This window comes from Brachyhypopomus gauderio, unplaced genomic scaffold (genome assembly GCF_052324685.1).
Source record: "Brachyhypopomus gauderio isolate BG-103 unplaced genomic scaffold, BGAUD_0.2 sc61, whole genome shotgun sequence".
NCBI classification, from domain to species: domain Eukaryota; kingdom Metazoa; phylum Chordata; class Actinopteri; order Gymnotiformes; family Hypopomidae; genus Brachyhypopomus; species Brachyhypopomus gauderio.
In genome coordinates, this window is record NW_027506882.1 from 760743 (window position 1) to 777375 (window position 16633).

Sequence of the window (16633 nt, forward strand, 5' to 3'; positions counted from 1 at the left end):
TAATCTCAAAACTGTTGAATAGATGGATATCTTTGAGCCTTTTCAACATGTTGTAAAATGATGCAGAATGTACCGATACATTTACCTTGAACTTAACTCTACAGCATGCATTATTCTGTCTGAATGGTCAGATGTCTGCTAGTTTGGAAATTGATAAAGGTTGTTTAAAATATTTCAGTTGTTGTCCAGGTCTTTTTGAAAGTCATTATTTGTTATTTTAATTTCAGAAAGTCATTATTTGTTATTCCACTTTTATTAAAATGAGTGGATGAGACACACTTCCACAACAATATCAATGACTGCAAACAAAGGCAACCTGTCTGTAAAGGGAACGGCATCTCATTCCCCCGTGAGCCCTTCATCAGTAATAATAAATACTGTTTAGGGGGTGTTGCCATGCTTCACACATTCAGAAATTGCACAAAAAAACAATTTGCACTAAGGTGTTGAAAATGAGAAAATTGAGACTTGAGGTTAACTGATTTTTGTCTGACCAAACATAGTAAACCTAGAGAAATACATAGAGCAAGGAGAGCAAATTAAAAGCCAATACCAAGTTCATAGTGGACTTTCTACACCTACCACTACCTGCTGTAAGTAAATCACATGTAAACCAAAGCATTTATAAAGTATCTTATACATGTCCTATTGTTTTCTAAAACATAATATTGAAAGCATTTCTATTATAGACATTGAACCCAGTTTAGCTTTGGCCTATAATGCCAGTATAGATGTTATTTTACAGTCTCTGAGGTGTAGTTTCAACTTTAAGTTATTTACTGGACTAGTGGGGCAAACTTACTTTTTACTGGAGACAAAGTGCTTCTGCTACCAGTGAGTGTTTTGGGAAGCTTTTTTTAATTATTGGAAATTATAGCTCTCATCGTCATAGTCCAGCTCATCCTCCTGGTCTTTTCCCATTTTCCCATAGTTGAACTTGCGGTAAACTGTACCATCCTGGCCCATGTACACAATATCTTCATCTACTTCGTCTTCATCGTCCTCATCATCACCCTGGCCCAAATGGCCATCGCTGAGGTCCACCAGCTGTTCCTCCTGGAATTGTCTGGAACTAGAGCTGGCCTGGCCTCCATAGGTGGAGGATGATGATGTCATACTTCTGCTATGGTGTCTATCCATACTTCCACCATGGCCCAATTTTTCATAACCCCGGGTAACAGTGTTGTTGGGAGGGGGCTTTTTGGATGTGGAGCGTTTGATCAACATGACTACTAAAGTGACTAACCCACCCACTAGCAGGATGGTGGTGGTGATAAATATGGCGAGATTGCCTGACTTCTCTTCTTCCTCATGGTTGCGGAAGGCAAAGTTTGTACTGAGGACACATTCACCTTAAAGGAGGCAGACAGTACAGCTGTAGGCAGAAGGCCTTAGTAACAAGCCAAAGCATGTAGCTTATGACAAGACTAATGGAGATTTCATGTTAGTGTTCATGTAGATATTAATTCTGTTGAACATCATATCTAGGAGTTTCTGACTAGGTAGGCTGTATAGGCCTAGCTATGTAACAGTAATGTAGAATTTATGTCTTATAGCTAAATGGCTCTAACATAAATATGTTAATTCTATATAATGAATTTCTATATACTGAATATAAATGTTACAATATATAATTTATTTCAGCATAGTATATACGTATATCATATGCAATCCTGAAAATAGGTATACATACCTGTGGTTTGTGTACAATTGCAGCACTCTTTCTCCTGCACACTTATCTCTTCTTCATCTGCCTCTTGGTTCAAACAGCAAGCCAAACAGCGCGATCCAGTAGTTAGAATGAACGGTTCATGGCAGGATGTGCAGTTTTGTGGCCCAGGCCCCTTACAAGCCAAACAAGTCTCATCGCAGGTTTTACAATTAGAATTATGGTCCTATGAAGAGAAAAGTCAAGCCAATGACAAACAAAACTTGACCTCTGCATTTTGTGAACCCAGTTCTGAACCCCTATGTCTCAGTCCTGAACCCCTGTGTCTCAGTCATGGTCTGGGAGTTCTCTTGCACTTCAAATTATTTACCCTGCTCTAAATTCCAAAAATCCACCAAATTCAATTATGGCGCATTTCCACTAGGGCCTACTTGGCGCGGTACGGTTCGATTCGCGACGGTTTGTGAGTGTTTCCATTAGTACCACTTCCCTGTGAGCCGGCCCCTTCGGGTACTTTTTTCGTACCGACTCGCTCGAGGTTCTAACCGTTCCGAAGCGGTACAGTTCTGTGACGTGGAGGAACAGCATGACACTGATTGGCCAGGGAGTGTCGTCACAGGTTGCGTCAGGAGAGCGACTCCTCCGCTATGTTATGGACTCCTCAGCCATTTTTAAAACCCAAGGAGCGAAGTCTGGTCCCTGTTCAAACGCCGAGGTACAAACCTTTCTGTTAATAATCAGCGATCAAAAAATCCAGGGCGAACTGGACGGGGCCACTAGAAATGTAAAGGTTTTTAGCGAGGTTTCCGCGCTAATGGCCACTCATGGCTATCAGCGGTCCGTTCAGCAGTGCCGGTCCAAGCTAAAAAAGCTTAACGCGATTACCGGGCGGTGAAGGACCATAACGGACGCAGCGGAGCAAACCGCAAAGACTGGAAATGGTTCCAGCAAATGGATGTCATATACGGTCACCGGCCAGCCAGTAACGGAAGAGAAAACGTGCTGGACATGACAATGTTGGTGCTGGAGGCCACGGAGAATGGTGAGTGTATTGTGATTTCACAGTTTTACTACTAGGCTCGTAAAAGATGTAATATGAACGTAATATGAACGCATCTATTGTAAACGCAGGAATTTAGAGCTGTGTTTGTAGTTAATGTTACCACCACAGTCACTACTGTACAATAGCTAGCTCTTAGCCTTGCTAGTTGCTAGTTAGCTGTAGCCATAAACACAGCATGAGCAGCGATGACGTGCTACACATTTTGTGCAGTTACGCTATATTGTTGTTGCTTTCACGGGAATGCTTGTGTTTAATATTTGTTATTTTTTACGTTCAAGATTCCCCTTCCACTGACGAGGCGAGCGGAGTTGGCGGAAAATGTTTCCTTCAACCGGGCTTTCCTCAGGGTGCTTGGCGAACTTGTGTTGTGGTCGCATACAAATGATGTCACGACACTACAACCCGCGCGCCAACAGCGACTCCACCCACATTGGGGTGGTTCACCATTGTAATGGAAACACAACGCGACCGTACCGTTCCGTTGCGAATCGACCCGTATCGAACCGTACCGCGCCAAGCAGGCCCTAGTGGAAATGCGCCATTAGTGAATGTGTTGATTACTGATGCTCTAGTGCAGAACGGACTAAAGAAAATAATAAATATTTTGAGATTTACAAGCAAGATGAAAATAAAAGCAAATACATAAAATGTTGGATTCAGTAGTATAGAATAAATAAATTAATCTGCACTTGGCTTGATAATTTTTGCTCTGAAGCTGGGAAAACTGTGATCTGCACTGATCTCCAGGCACGGCTGGACTGGGACAAAAAATCGGCCCTGGCATTTTTTGTTTAGATCGGCTCCTTGTAATTAGCAGAGCACAACCGACTTGTAATTTATGTATGTGGGGTGGAAAAAATAATTTAAAAATTACTGGTTAGTAATTGGATTCAATCTTACCATTATTATATCATAATCACTATTATGATTTTATTGAAATCATCTCTAATATCTATTTTCTGAATTTCTTCGATATAACAGTTCAATTCTAATTCATCAGGTTAAAGGTGCTCACTCCTTTAAACACCTACAGTATAACATGTAGGCTATTTGTATGTGACTACAAACAAAGCTGCTTTATGAATTCATGCAACGCAAAGATGTCTTAAAATCATTTGACACCGTTTTACTCTTATTCAGTGTGGGCATATCTTACACTTACACTTTACACTTACTGTAGTTATGCTTAAATTGCAAAGCTTTTATTTATCATTTATAAGTTTTAAAATCTTTAATTTTACTTGTTTGAGTGCTTTTTAAAACATGTTGAACCACAGCATAGAGGCTACAAATTCAAACTACTATGCAGCCTTTCAACACACCTTTAACATAAATATCTAAAATGCTATGATAGCCTAAAATGGACACTTGCTGCTTATCCAACACTTCTCAGTCTTGACCATTTGCAATTTTATCAAAATAAGGGCACGTGGCTGCCCGATTTTGGGAAGTATGCAAATACCAATTAATATTGATACTAATCAATCGTCATTGCTCATCATTCTCATGTAATAAAGTCCCCGTGTTATCCTAACGTTACTACCTGCTTACATACTACATTTTCCCTCTCAGTCTGTCCCTCGGTTTCTCTTTCACAAGCCTGCATCTCTGGCTGCTGCTCTCCCTGTCTGCTGCTGCTGTCTTCACCTACAGGGGACGCGGAGGCTACAGCAGCGAACATGTCTGTGGTTTTTACACATTTCGAATCATCTACATTGAGACTCTTCAATTTCTTCACGCGTAACTTCTCCGCTCCTCCTTTCTGCCGCTTCTGTTGCTCCATGCTGCCTCTCCTTTAACAACGCGCTCAACACTGAACGTAGCGGGAGTTACAGCGGACCACGCAGAGAAAGGGTGGGGCCACTTTCGTCCTATATCCTGATTGGTTCAGTCCACTGTCTATAATGAAGATGGGCCAATGGGCCGCCCCCTCTAAATTGTGGGCTGGTCTCTTAGGAAAAAACGGAAGGAAAAAAATCCAATGGCCCCTGAGGACTGTCAGCCCACCGGGCAAATGCCCGGTATGCCAGATTACCAGTCCAGCCCTGTCTCCAGGCAAGTACCTTGTCTGTGGGAAACTCCCCCATGTCACAGTGTGACTTACAGGCCCCCTCAGTAAGTGTGTATCCAGGATGACAGGAGCTGCAGTCCTGTTCCCCTTTACCTGCCGGTTAGAAATACCAGAGTCTTTCATGATAAGTTTAGGAACTGTCCAAAACAAACAAACCCCCCCCCCCCCCCCCCCCCCCCACACGGGAGTTTTCAAGACAGAGAATTTTAAAGGTTTGCTCATGTATGTTTAAATCATTTTTTTTATTACTTTTTTCAGATTTACTGATAACGCCTGTCTATATGATGTTTTCAGAAGTTTTCCAATCAGTTTTGAAAAGTGTATGAGGGGCCTGCTGACCTGTGCATGTCCTGCAGGATGTGTGGCAGAGCTCACAGGAACGTTGAGCTATGTTCTGGTAGTGCAGGTCTGGGCAAGAGGCCACACAGCGGCCCAGCTTCCTCAGGAACAGCAAGCTATCCTTACAGCTCAGGCAGCTTGTAGCATCTGCTCCCTCACATGCTGCACAGCTCTCATCACACTGCTCACACACCCTTGAGTCCTTGTCTGCGTAGTGACTGCAGTAGAAGTGGTAAGGTTGCCCATATCAGTATGCGTTTGCCAAAAGTGTTCAGCAGTCCTGTACAGCACGCACTGATAGTGTGTTGATACAATTTAGTCATTTGAGTTTTGGTTACATGCTTTATTATTACTCATATTTTAGTCCTGTAATTTAAATTAGAAATCTGTGGTAGGGGGTGTGGTGGTAGGTGACATGGTGGGTGTGGTAGTGGCATGATGAATGGTCAATTTATATAGCGCCTTTCAAGATACCAAAGGTCAGTTTACAATTTTAACACAGGTCTTACACAACCAATCACACACCGGCAGGAAGCGGCACAGCGTACTCTCTACCAGGATCCACAGCCCCCTGGGGGACTGAATGGGGTACAGGAAGGGGAGGACAGACAGAGAACCATCTACCACTGGGCATACAAGCACACACACTTTTATTGAACAGAGAAACATTGACACACACTCAGGGAGAATTTGTCAGGGACTGTCAATTTACGTAACCTCCATGTTTTTGGACTGTGGGAGGAAACTCACACAGACACGGGGAGAACATGGAAACTCCACTCAGACAAGGACTTGAACTAGGCTTGTCACGATACTAAGAATTACAACTTCGATACGATACTTAAAAAAATATTGAAATTCGATACCATTTTCAATACCAAAGTCAGATACGGTGCTAATTTCCATTTTAAAGCCTTTTTATTTTTTTATAAACAAATGAATGTTGCTTTGTGTTTCAAAATGCTTGAAATTGTAACTTCATTTCACAACAAATATCTGTCTGACTGAACAGTTCTTTTGTATCAAGTTAACAAATACGAGCATCTTGTAATTCCAGGATGAAACATGAAAGAACGTGAAGACGTTACGATTGGGCGTTTTGAAAATAAACAACCATTAAATAATGTGATAAAAAAGCGAATAATTTCGAGTATATGTATAAATATTTAACTTATCCCAACAAACATGCGACGTCAGAAAGACGTTAAAATCAAGTCTGTATCACGTCGGTCAGTCCAGACCCATTTTTGCATGTCTGGTGGACGTTCAAAACTGGTTCAAAATCTGACAGTGTGACTAGGACCTTAACCTTTTAACTTAACATGAACGTCTATGACGAGTTTTCTATCTGAACGTCTGACTAGGACCTTTATTGGATGTCAGGACGGGCAAAAACTGCAACTGAACGGCAGTAATAGACGTTTAAAAAAGACGTCACTAAAACTTTCATTCTGGCTTTTCAGTGGACGTCTTTTGAACGTCTGACAAAGTGTCTTTGCTCGTGCTGGGAAATAATGAAATGGACCTTGAAAGTGACATACAAGTGTTTGAATTCCACAAGGTGTATAAACCCTGCAAACATGACTTTGTTCATCGCGCTGAAGCGCGGCGCACGCGAGGTCGTGCACCTCTCGAATTTTGTAACTTCGCGCGCGCCGCGCCTCAGCGCAATGAACAAAGTCATGTTTGCAGGGTTCAATTCAAGCGCTTGTACCAATATTTCCCAGCACGTTAAACTTAATTAAGTTAAATATTTATACATATACTCGAAATGATTCGAAATATTGCGCTTTTAATCACATTATTTAATGGTTGTTTATTTTCAAAACGCCCAATCTTAACGTCTTCACGTTCTCTCATGTTTCATCCTGGAATTACAAGAGGCTCGTATTTGTTAACGTACAAGAAAACTGTTCAGTCAGACAGATATTTGTTGTGAAACGAAGTAGTTACAATTTCAACATTTTCAAGTACTTTAGCCTAAATTGCAGCACTTTTCAAACCTGAAACACAAAGCAGCGTTAAAATTCGTTAGGTAAGTGTTCATTCCCCTGTTTTGAGGGGTGTTTCTTTTATACTACCACATAGTTTCGGACAACACTGCAAAGTGGAAAGTATGAAGCCTCCACCGCTCGCGGAGGTTCGCGCGAGGTGCGCGCGGAGTCGAGCGCTATGGTCACTCAACCAGGCTTTAGCGCCCTTCGTTGAAATGTTCCAAAAGCACCGCTTGCAAACGGGCTTGTTCATGTCCTTCGGTTTTCCATCTGTATCTGCTTTGAATCCAACAGCACTGCGTTTGCTTTAGCTGCCATATTAGCATTACAAACTGTCCTGTGCATCACGGCAGCTTGGTTGGGTCAAACGAAAGCGCATTTTATGTAAAAAGAATCGATACTTAAGGGAAACGAGTATTGTACCATTTCAGAATGTTCAGTATCGATACGTATCGATATATCGATTTTTTTGACAACACTAACTTGAACCCAAGACCCCAGTGCTGAGAGGCAAACGTGCTAACCACCAAGCCACTGTGTTGCCATGTAGTAGGTGACGTGGTGGGCGTGGTAGTGGAGCGAGGTAGTGCTGAGCTTACCCAGTTCCACAGGTCTCCACACACTCCTTGTCTTCTCTGTAGAGGTGGGCGCTGCAGCTCAGGCATTCATGACTCTGTCGACCAACACAAGTCAAGCAGTTTGGGTGGCATGGCTCACATTTCTGGGTCTCTCCGCCAAAGAAGTCTGATGGACAGCCCTTCACACAGGTGGTATCTGCAAGGACACACCAGGGTCTGGTTTTCATTGGAGGACAGTGATCATCATTCTGATCAGTGCTCCCCACCTGAACCTTAGTAGAACACTTTACCCAAATTGATTAATAGGCATACCAGCGAGTGAACATGGCTAATGACAATGTGATTGTATTTAATTATTTTTACTTGTTTGGGTAAATGACTCCTCTAGCCTGTTCTCTGGTAGTCAGCAGAAGTGGCCGTTTGCAATGTGATTCTCTTGTGTGTACACTCCAATATCACTCAGAACACAGTATATTTATTCAGTGCTTGCTCAGGAAAATGTCTCTTACTCTGTGCTACCAGAGTAGAGCAGGATGAACTACATCAAGTGGACATTATTTGCATGTGTTTCCTTTTCTTTTTATAGCTAACTATCACTTGACCAGCAGCACATGTACATGTATGAGTCCCAGCAGCACATGTACATGTATGAGTCCCAGCAGGGGCCTCAGGGAAGCTTAAATGCCTCGTTGCGCCGACTCACTGAACAGGTAGCGGCCGGTGTAGCAGCTGAGACACTGGCTAGCCTCTGGGCCCCCACACTGTTGGCACTGCTTGTGACACAGGTGGCACTCGCCATCATCATCACTGTAGTGGTGGGTGGGGCAGGTGGTGGGTGTGGCACAGCGCCCATACGTGTCTGTCCTCAGGCCCTCTATGCAGCTGAGGCAGTCTGTGTCCAGCGGACCTGAACAGGTCTGGCAGGTGCTGTGACACACTGGGGGACACCAGTAACTTAAAAACAAACATTTTAAGAGCAACAAAAAATGCACTTTGGAACAGCTTGGGTTCAATAATCATTTAACAATTTAATAAAATGCAGAAATTCAAAAGTAGCTAAATCTCTTCTGCAGCTAAAGTACTTTTGAATGCTCATTGCCGTGTTCAATGTCGTACAGTTGCATGTATTTTTTAACACTTACTCATGCACTCCTCAGACCCACTATCCCTGTAGGTCTGCAGGGGGCAGGCTTTCACACATGCTCCATCTTGGGGGGTTCTGTCAGGGTCGTTGCAGGAATCACAGTTGTTACGATCCGGGCCGCTGCACTGCTTACAGTCAGAGTGGCACCGCGTGCACATACGCTGCTCTGTGTGCTCGAAATAGCCAGCCGGGCACATAGACACACACTCTCCATTATACAGGAATGTGATCCTGTTACACTCTGAAAGACGAAAACGAAAAAAGAGATAAACATGTATATAAACTTATTGTTTTAAGTGCTGTGACTGTAAATAAACATATCGATACCGCAATGGTTAATAAAGGCACAAATGCTACAGTGCCAGTGGAGTTCTTACTGTTGTTCTCTTGTTATTCACAGGTTTAGTCCAACATTTACATGTTGGAGTTGCTTATGCTGTGATTGATAAAGTCATATTCAGGCAAGGATACTGGACACAGTGCCACAATGAGTAATTTTCTCACCTGTACACAGGTCTTCAGAGCACTGGAGGCAGTCTTGTTGGCAGGCCACACACTCACCACCTCGAATAGTGTGCACAGGGGGACACACTTCCACACATTCATGTTTGTGAAGCAGTAAGGGTTGATCACAGCTGAGACAGTGTGTGGCGTTCATCTCACATGACGCACAGCCTGGTGCACAGCTCTTACACTCTGTTCCAGCAGGGTAGCCTCTGCAAGAGTCACACACACACACATACACACACACTGAACTGGCAGCCTTCCAATTACTAGTTAAGGTCCATAACTACTTATTTAAAATAAAAAATCTGGTGTCCCATTTTAAATCCCACTCCAATTTTAAATCCATTTCACAAATATAAATAATACTATAATAATACAATTAAACTGAAGACATCTGACCTGGAGCACTGGCGGACACACAGTCCGTCCTGCAAATAGAGGGCGCTCTTGCGAGTTACCAGGCAGCGAGTGCAGTGCTGCTGGTCCTGGCAAAGGGCACAGCCCTGTGCGCATGACTCACAGTGCCCACTCGCCTTACTGCCAAAGCTGCCCATGGGGCAGCGTGTGACACACAGCTCCTCTGCGTTCATATACCGCCCTGAAATACACACACGCATGCACACACACACACAAACACAAAATAACTTACTTTAAAATATTTAAAATATTTTTTAAATACCCCACATTGGAAGACTGCTGGGATTAGAAACAGAAGCATAAATATGGACTGTTTATCCATCCGTCCAATAGAGCATCAATTCCCTTTAGAGTCTTTGTCCTCACAAGGTTTTTTCCTTGCCGCTGTCACCCCTGGCTTTCTCATTAGGTATTTGGACCAATGTGTTTGAAAACATGTGTTTGTGACATATGTTGTAAAAAGTTTTGTTGTAAACAAAAAAACAAAAACATTGTATTCAAAATGTTATTCTAATGACTTAAATGTTAAAATAGCATTTGAAATGTTTCATACACTCTGACCTGAGATGCAGGTTCTGCACTGGTTCCTTTGGCTGCCCCAGCACACCTCACAGGAAGGATGGCATGCTTCACACTCATGTTCATCTGAAGGACCCAAGTCCGCAAACAAAACAGACATAATAAATCAAACAATGCTCATATACTTATTCAAAAACAAAACTGATATTACCTTTAGAGTTGTAGTGATTATGTCTAAGACTCTTTCAAATATCCTTGGGATGTACATTCATCCTTGCTATGAATCTATAAGGTCATGTTAGAATCTGATAGAATAAAGAGGAACCCAGAGGTTGACACTATTCCACTATTTTGATTATATGTGCTATCTTCTCTCTGAACACTGACTTCACTATTTTGATTATATGTGCTATCTTCTCTCTGAACACTGGCTTCACTCGGTGGTACTCAAATCACAATCCTTAAGGCCAGTTTCTTTCAGAACTCCTATTTTCCATTTACCTAGGAATATGGAGTGATGGCAAAGCATCTAAAAAGTTCCATGACATGTTCACTTAACTTCTGGTGCTAACAGAATTCTGGATGGGAGGTTGTATCTGGATTGCAGATGGATTAAAAAAGCTCATATGTGAGGGCAAGAGTAAAATAGGGGGCTCACCTGTGAGGTAGGTCTTTTCAGGGCAGCTCTCTTTTTCCCACGCACACTCGCCACTGGACAACACCAGGCCGTTCCAGCAGCTTACACACTTATCATCGCCTGGTCCACTGCACCTCAGGCAGTCCTTGTGACAATTCTCACACTCCTGGGTGTTCTCATCACCATAGAAACCATCTGGACACTCTTGTATGCACTTCCCATCTGCAAGACATATTACTGAGCATTATTCAAGCATTATATTTAACTAAACACACGTAAACACACACACACACACACACACACAAATCCACCGTAGTACTTTGTTATCTCAGCAATAGGAAAGCGGAAGAGGTCAATGCAACTCATAGTGTATAGTTAAAACAGATAACTCATATTTGCAGAGTTAACATAGATTATTACTTATTGACTATGAGTTATCTAAAATATCTTGGCACAGTTCCAGACACCTGCATGAACATTATAGCTGCTATTGCATTATCTAATAAAATATCTGTATGAGTATGAAGTTAGTCAAAACAAGTTAGTTAGAACCAGCATATCGTCCCTTTGTTGAAAATGTTATATGTTATGGCTCGGGAGAAGTTAGGGTTAGGATTAGCCTAGGGTTAGGGTTAGGGTTAGGATTAGCCCAACTAATTGCCAGCAAATTAGTTGAAAAGAATCAAAGCCATGAGGGAGACTTATATAGGCACCAGACTTATACATAGGCACTAAAAATAATTAAGTATACACAATGTCATCTCAATTCACAATCCAAACAGTCCAATTCACAATCCAAAGTGCTAGAATGCTGACAAGAACCAGGAACTTCTATGAGAACATCTAATAGCACCTTTCCAGATACCCAAGGTTGTTTTTACAATTTTAACACAGGTACAAGTCTTACACAAACAATTACACACCAGTGAGATGCAGCAGCATAAATAAAGTATAATTGGATGGATGGAAATGTGTTGTCTGGTGAAGAGAGTGTCTTGGGAAGATGGAAGGAGTATTTTGAGGAACTGATGAATCAAGAGAATGAAAGGAAAAGAAGGTTAGAAGTGGAAGAGGTTGTGAATCAGGAAGTGCCCCAGATGAGCAAGGAGGAAGTAAGGGCTGCAATTCAGAGAATGAAGTGTGGTAAGGCAGTTGGACCGGATGATATTCCAGTGGAGGCATGGAAATGATTTTCAAGAATAAGGGTGACGTTCAGAGCTGCAGTAATTACAGGGGAATAAAGTTGATCAGTCACAGCCTGAAAATCTGGGAAAGAGTAGTGGAAGCTAGGCTTAGAGGAGAGGTGGAGATCTGTGAGTAGCAGTATGGTTTCATGCCAGCTAAGTGCACCACAGATGCTATGTTTGCTTTGAGAGTGTTAATGGAGAAGTATAGGGAAGGACAGAAGGAGTTACATTGTGTGTTTGTTGACTTAGAGAAAGCTTATGATAGAGTACCGAGACAGGAGCTGTGGTATTGTATGAGGAAGTCAGGAGTAGCAGAAACGTATGTGAGGGTAGTGCAGGATATGTAAGAACAGTGTGACAGCAGTGAGATATGCGGTAGGAATGACAAGATGGGTTTAAAGTGGGGGTAGGACTACATCAGGGATCAGCCCTGAGTCCCTTCCTGTTCATAATTGTCATGGACAGACTGACAGATGAGGTTAGGCAGGAGTCCCCTTGGACTATGATGTTTGCTGATGACATTGTGATCTGTAGTGAGAGTATGGAGCAGGTGGAGGTGAGCTTGGAAAGATGGAGAAATGCTTTGGAGAGCAGGGGAATGAACGTGAGCAGGAGTAAAACAGAGTACATGTGTGTGAATGAGAGGGCAGGCGGTGGACAGGTCCAGTTACAAGGAGTTGATTTGGTGAAGGTTGATGAGTTTACCTACTTAGGGTCGAGGGTACAGAGTAATGGAGGAAGTGAAAGAGAGGTAAAGAAGAGGGTGCAGGCAGGGTGGTGTGGATGGCATAAAGTGTCTGGGGTGATCTGTGATAGAAGGGTGTCTGCTAGAATGAAAGGAAAGATCTATAGGACAGTAGTGAGACCTGCTATGTTGTATGGACTGGAGACAGTGGCACTGACAAAGAGGCAGGTGAGGGAGATGGAGGTGTCTGAGATGAAGATGTTGAGATTCTCATTTGGAGTGATGAGGAAGGATAGGATCAGAAATGAGTTTATTAGAGGATCAGCACATGTAGCAGGTTTTGGAGATAAAGTTAGAGAAGCGAGATTGAGATGGTTTGGACATGTACAGAGGAGGGAGGAGAGGTATATTGGTAGGAGGGTCTTGAGGATGGAACTTCCAGGCAAGAGGAGGAGAGGTAGACCTATGAGGAGGTTTATGGATGCAGTGGTAGAGGATATGAGAGTGGCTGGTGTGTCAGTGGAGGACACTCAGGACAGGGCCAGATGGAGGAGTTTGATCCGCTGTGGCGACCCCTAAATGGGAATTGCCAAAAGAAGATGATGATGATTCTGGGTCATTTTGCCTGCTTTTGTGGCATCTATAATCTGGAGCTCATTTTGAATGGCAGCATCAGCAAAACCTAACAAGCAAGTCCTAACCAAAACAAAAAGAACCACAGAAATGTTAGTACACAAACACATCTGGACTACACTGTACACGTCCAACCATGAAGGCCTACCTGACAGAAAGAGATCAGTCTCACACCAGTGACACTCCTCTGCATCACAGCTGACACAGCCTTGTTCACAAACCACACAACTCATCGTATCTTCTACAGGGTATGTCTTAGCAGGGCAGTGCTTGTAGCAACCCTCCTCATACCTGTGGCACACACAGACACACACACACACACCTGCTGTCAAGGGCAAACTAAATGTTAATACTATGCTCTGTACAAGTTACCACACAAAGCTCTCTAAGCCATACAATATTCTCTTACTTGTAATATCCATCAGTGCAGGACAGGCAGTGTTTGGGGTTATCTATAACGAAAGAGACAAAAGAGTCGGCAAAGAGCCAAGAGAGACATACTGCAATGATGCGCAGGACGAGAGCGCAGAACTTACACAGGACACACGTCCTGCAGCCTTCTTCACATGCCATACACTCATTATACTCTGGGTCCTTGACCTCCCCTACACACACACACACACACACACACACACACACACACACACACACACACACACACACAACCCATTAATGCTCTGAAACCATTATTAATTGTCTTAATATGATTATTAAACTAGTCATAACTGATGAAAAAGTATGAAGTGAACAACCCCTACCCTCTCCACACTCTAGCTGGGTGCATCTGCCTTGGTTAATGTTGTAGGAGCTCTTACACTCGAGGCAGTGTGTGGCAGAAGAGCAGTGTCTGCAGTTTTCTGAACACATCTGGCATGTATTCTGGGCGGTGGAGAAATGAGTCTCAGGGCAGGCTAGCAGGCACTGCTGGGCATGCAGGTACCGGTTCTGGCCAAACTTATCTGCAGTTCAGACATTCAGACGTTATACAAAGGCATTTAGGTCAGACAGACACAACTCCCAATCGTACAGAAGAAGGGTCGAAAAAGGACCAGACATAGCTGACAGTGTATGTGAGCAGTGAGACAATTGTTACTGCTTTCGCTTTCTACTTCAGTGCCTTACATTATTGACTTTTCCACAATTTTGAGGCTGCATCTGTAAAGGTTGGCCGCAGCACCACACCTCCACCGGCCACCAGAGGGAGCCAACGGGCTAATCAAGCCTAACGAGCTACACCAGCTTGACAGCACTTTATAAGTGCTCCCTCTTAGACGCCGGTTGCTGAATAGTTTGGTCAGTGTTCTGGCATACAAGACAGCAGGTATATTTTGGTAGAGGGTTCTAGACTTTCTTTAGAGGGTCCTCTTTTTATTTTCTGGCTCTCGAGTCTCTCTGGTCTTTTTTACTTACTCAACAAAAAGTTGTAGTTTTGAAATCTAAAGACAAGTTTGTTATCTCGTCTCTCAGTTTTATTTTGGCTTCTTTTGTTAGGGAGTTTATCTCTGTCTTTGTACTTTGTTTTGTTTTCCAGCCCAAACCATCTAGCTGTAGTTATACCCAGCATTTGGGTCCTGTCTACCCTAAAACCCCATGGTGGCTCACGCAGTTCTCCCCTGGTTAGCCACCACATTACACCATACAGAACAGTGACATAAATATAAAATTATTATTATTTTTTTTTACATTTAGTTCCTTTTCAATCAGTGTCTGCCAGATGTCTGCTGCTTCACTTCTGAACCACATTGATGCATGTTAAATCTGCCCCCGAACTCACGATTACTGTTTCAGTCATATATCTCAGGTCAGTTTGCCATTGTGAGGTACTGTGGCATCTTATGGTAAGATAATATGATAAGATTTCATAATTCATCCTGCTAACTACTGTCATCATGTTACACTGATGAGATGTCACGCTGGGGTGTTCAGCTATTTCCTGTTCACCTCACACTTTCCATCCTGGAATATGTTGATCTTTGTCCCATATAGCCATATCCTTGTTTTAAGTCATTCATGCCTATAGCCTAAAAAGTCGTTTTTTCTTCATAATTATTTGGTCATTCACGGGGCCCTTTTAATAATCTCCCTATCATACTGGCACAACTGCAGGCAGATAAAAATAGTATGTATGGCAAAACTTTAGCAAAATACAAGTCCAAGAGCACATGGTGTACCAGGCCTGAGCTAAGGACACTGTAAGGCAAAAAGAGATAAATGAGTATGCTAGGAATCCCTTAGTATTCTGGTGATAACAACCTCTGGTGGTTGGTTGGGGGAGCAACATTAGCTCTGACAACATGTTTCCTAGTGTACAAAACAGCTTTCACATTATTTTCTTATTTAAAAAAAAAAGCCCACCAACTTTTTCTGGGTGCAAAAACTCACAAAAACAAAACATTAAAAATAAAACAAAACACTACAGAGTGGATTCTCACCTTTGTTGCAGCTAGTGCAGTTGGCAGGGCCAGCGTCCACGCACTGAGCGCAGGTGTGGTCACACACATGGCACTGACCACTAGACTTGTACTTCCCTTTGGGACAGTGTGTCACACACTGGCCATCATCCAGCCAGCTAGCACACCACGAAATCAAAACACACAACAGCACTGACTCTGTGTTTCACATAGTTATAAATTCACAAAGTATAAATATGTGTTTATATTGATCATACAAAGTGGCAAAGTTATTTATTTGAGATAGATATTTGGGAAAACAGGAAGTTTTCCATGGAAGTATAAATTATGGAACTTTATCTTTACCGGGAAGCTGAGCACCCAATGCAGTCATCATTGTTTGACCCTTTGCACTTACGACAGGTTCTATCACATACATGGCAATTCCCAGACTCATCCTGGTACTCTCCTGTCACACAACACACAAATGTGTCTGCTGAGGAGCAATCCTATAGTGAAACATCAGCTTCTAATATGAGACGCCTGACTCACCAGTACTACAATCATGAATCAGCACACAAACACCGTTGCGCAGTGAGTAACCATTCACACAATCACTGCAGTTCCCTTTGCCTGGTCCTACACACTTCAGACAGCTAGCATCACATCTGCGTAGGAAAACACGTACACAAAACACATACACACCCCTGAATAAACCATTACGATCATATTTAAGCGATTAAAGAAATGTCAATTGTAGGTGATTTTTAATAGGTCAAACACAACACAGAAATGGATGC

The 16633-nt window shown here is 42.8% G+C and overlaps 1 protein-coding gene across 5 annotated transcripts in view; it reads right to left on the reverse strand.

Annotated features, from left to right (window-relative positions):
- pcsk5a (proprotein convertase subtilisin/kexin type 5a) overlaps positions 1–16633 on the reverse strand; it is a 25672-nt gene continuing 9039 nt past the window's right edge. The window contains exons 18-35 of one of the 5 annotated variants that reach the window (XM_076988350.1): positions 16386–16501; positions 16200–16302; positions 15876–16012; positions 14202–14402; positions 13980–14048; positions 13853–13895; positions 13592–13734; positions 10960–11160; positions 10344–10427; positions 9765–9963; positions 9363–9574; positions 8857–9099; positions 8418–8651; positions 7736–7910; positions 5143–5360; positions 4796–4896; positions 1694–1895; positions 1–1352 (exon numbers count right to left, since the gene is read on the reverse strand). In XM_076988350.1, the coding sequence (XP_076844465.1) occupies positions 862–1352; positions 1694–1895; positions 4796–4896; positions 5143–5360; positions 7736–7910; positions 8418–8651; positions 8857–9099; positions 9363–9574; positions 9765–9963; positions 10344–10427; positions 10960–11160; positions 13592–13734; positions 13853–13895; positions 13980–14048; positions 14202–14402; positions 15876–16012; positions 16200–16302; positions 16386–16501 (3172 nt within the window). In that variant the 3' untranslated portion in view covers positions 1–861. Of the gene's footprint in view, positions 1353–1693; positions 1896–4795; positions 4897–5142; positions 5361–7735; positions 7911–8417; positions 8652–8856; positions 9100–9362; positions 9575–9764; positions 9964–10343; positions 10428–10959; positions 11161–13591; positions 13735–13852; positions 13896–13979; positions 14049–14201; positions 14403–15875; positions 16013–16199; positions 16303–16385; positions 16502–16633 lie in introns of those variants that run through there. The other 4 variants (XM_076988348.1, XM_076988349.1, XR_013124663.1 and 1 more) reach the window with 4 other exon arrangements.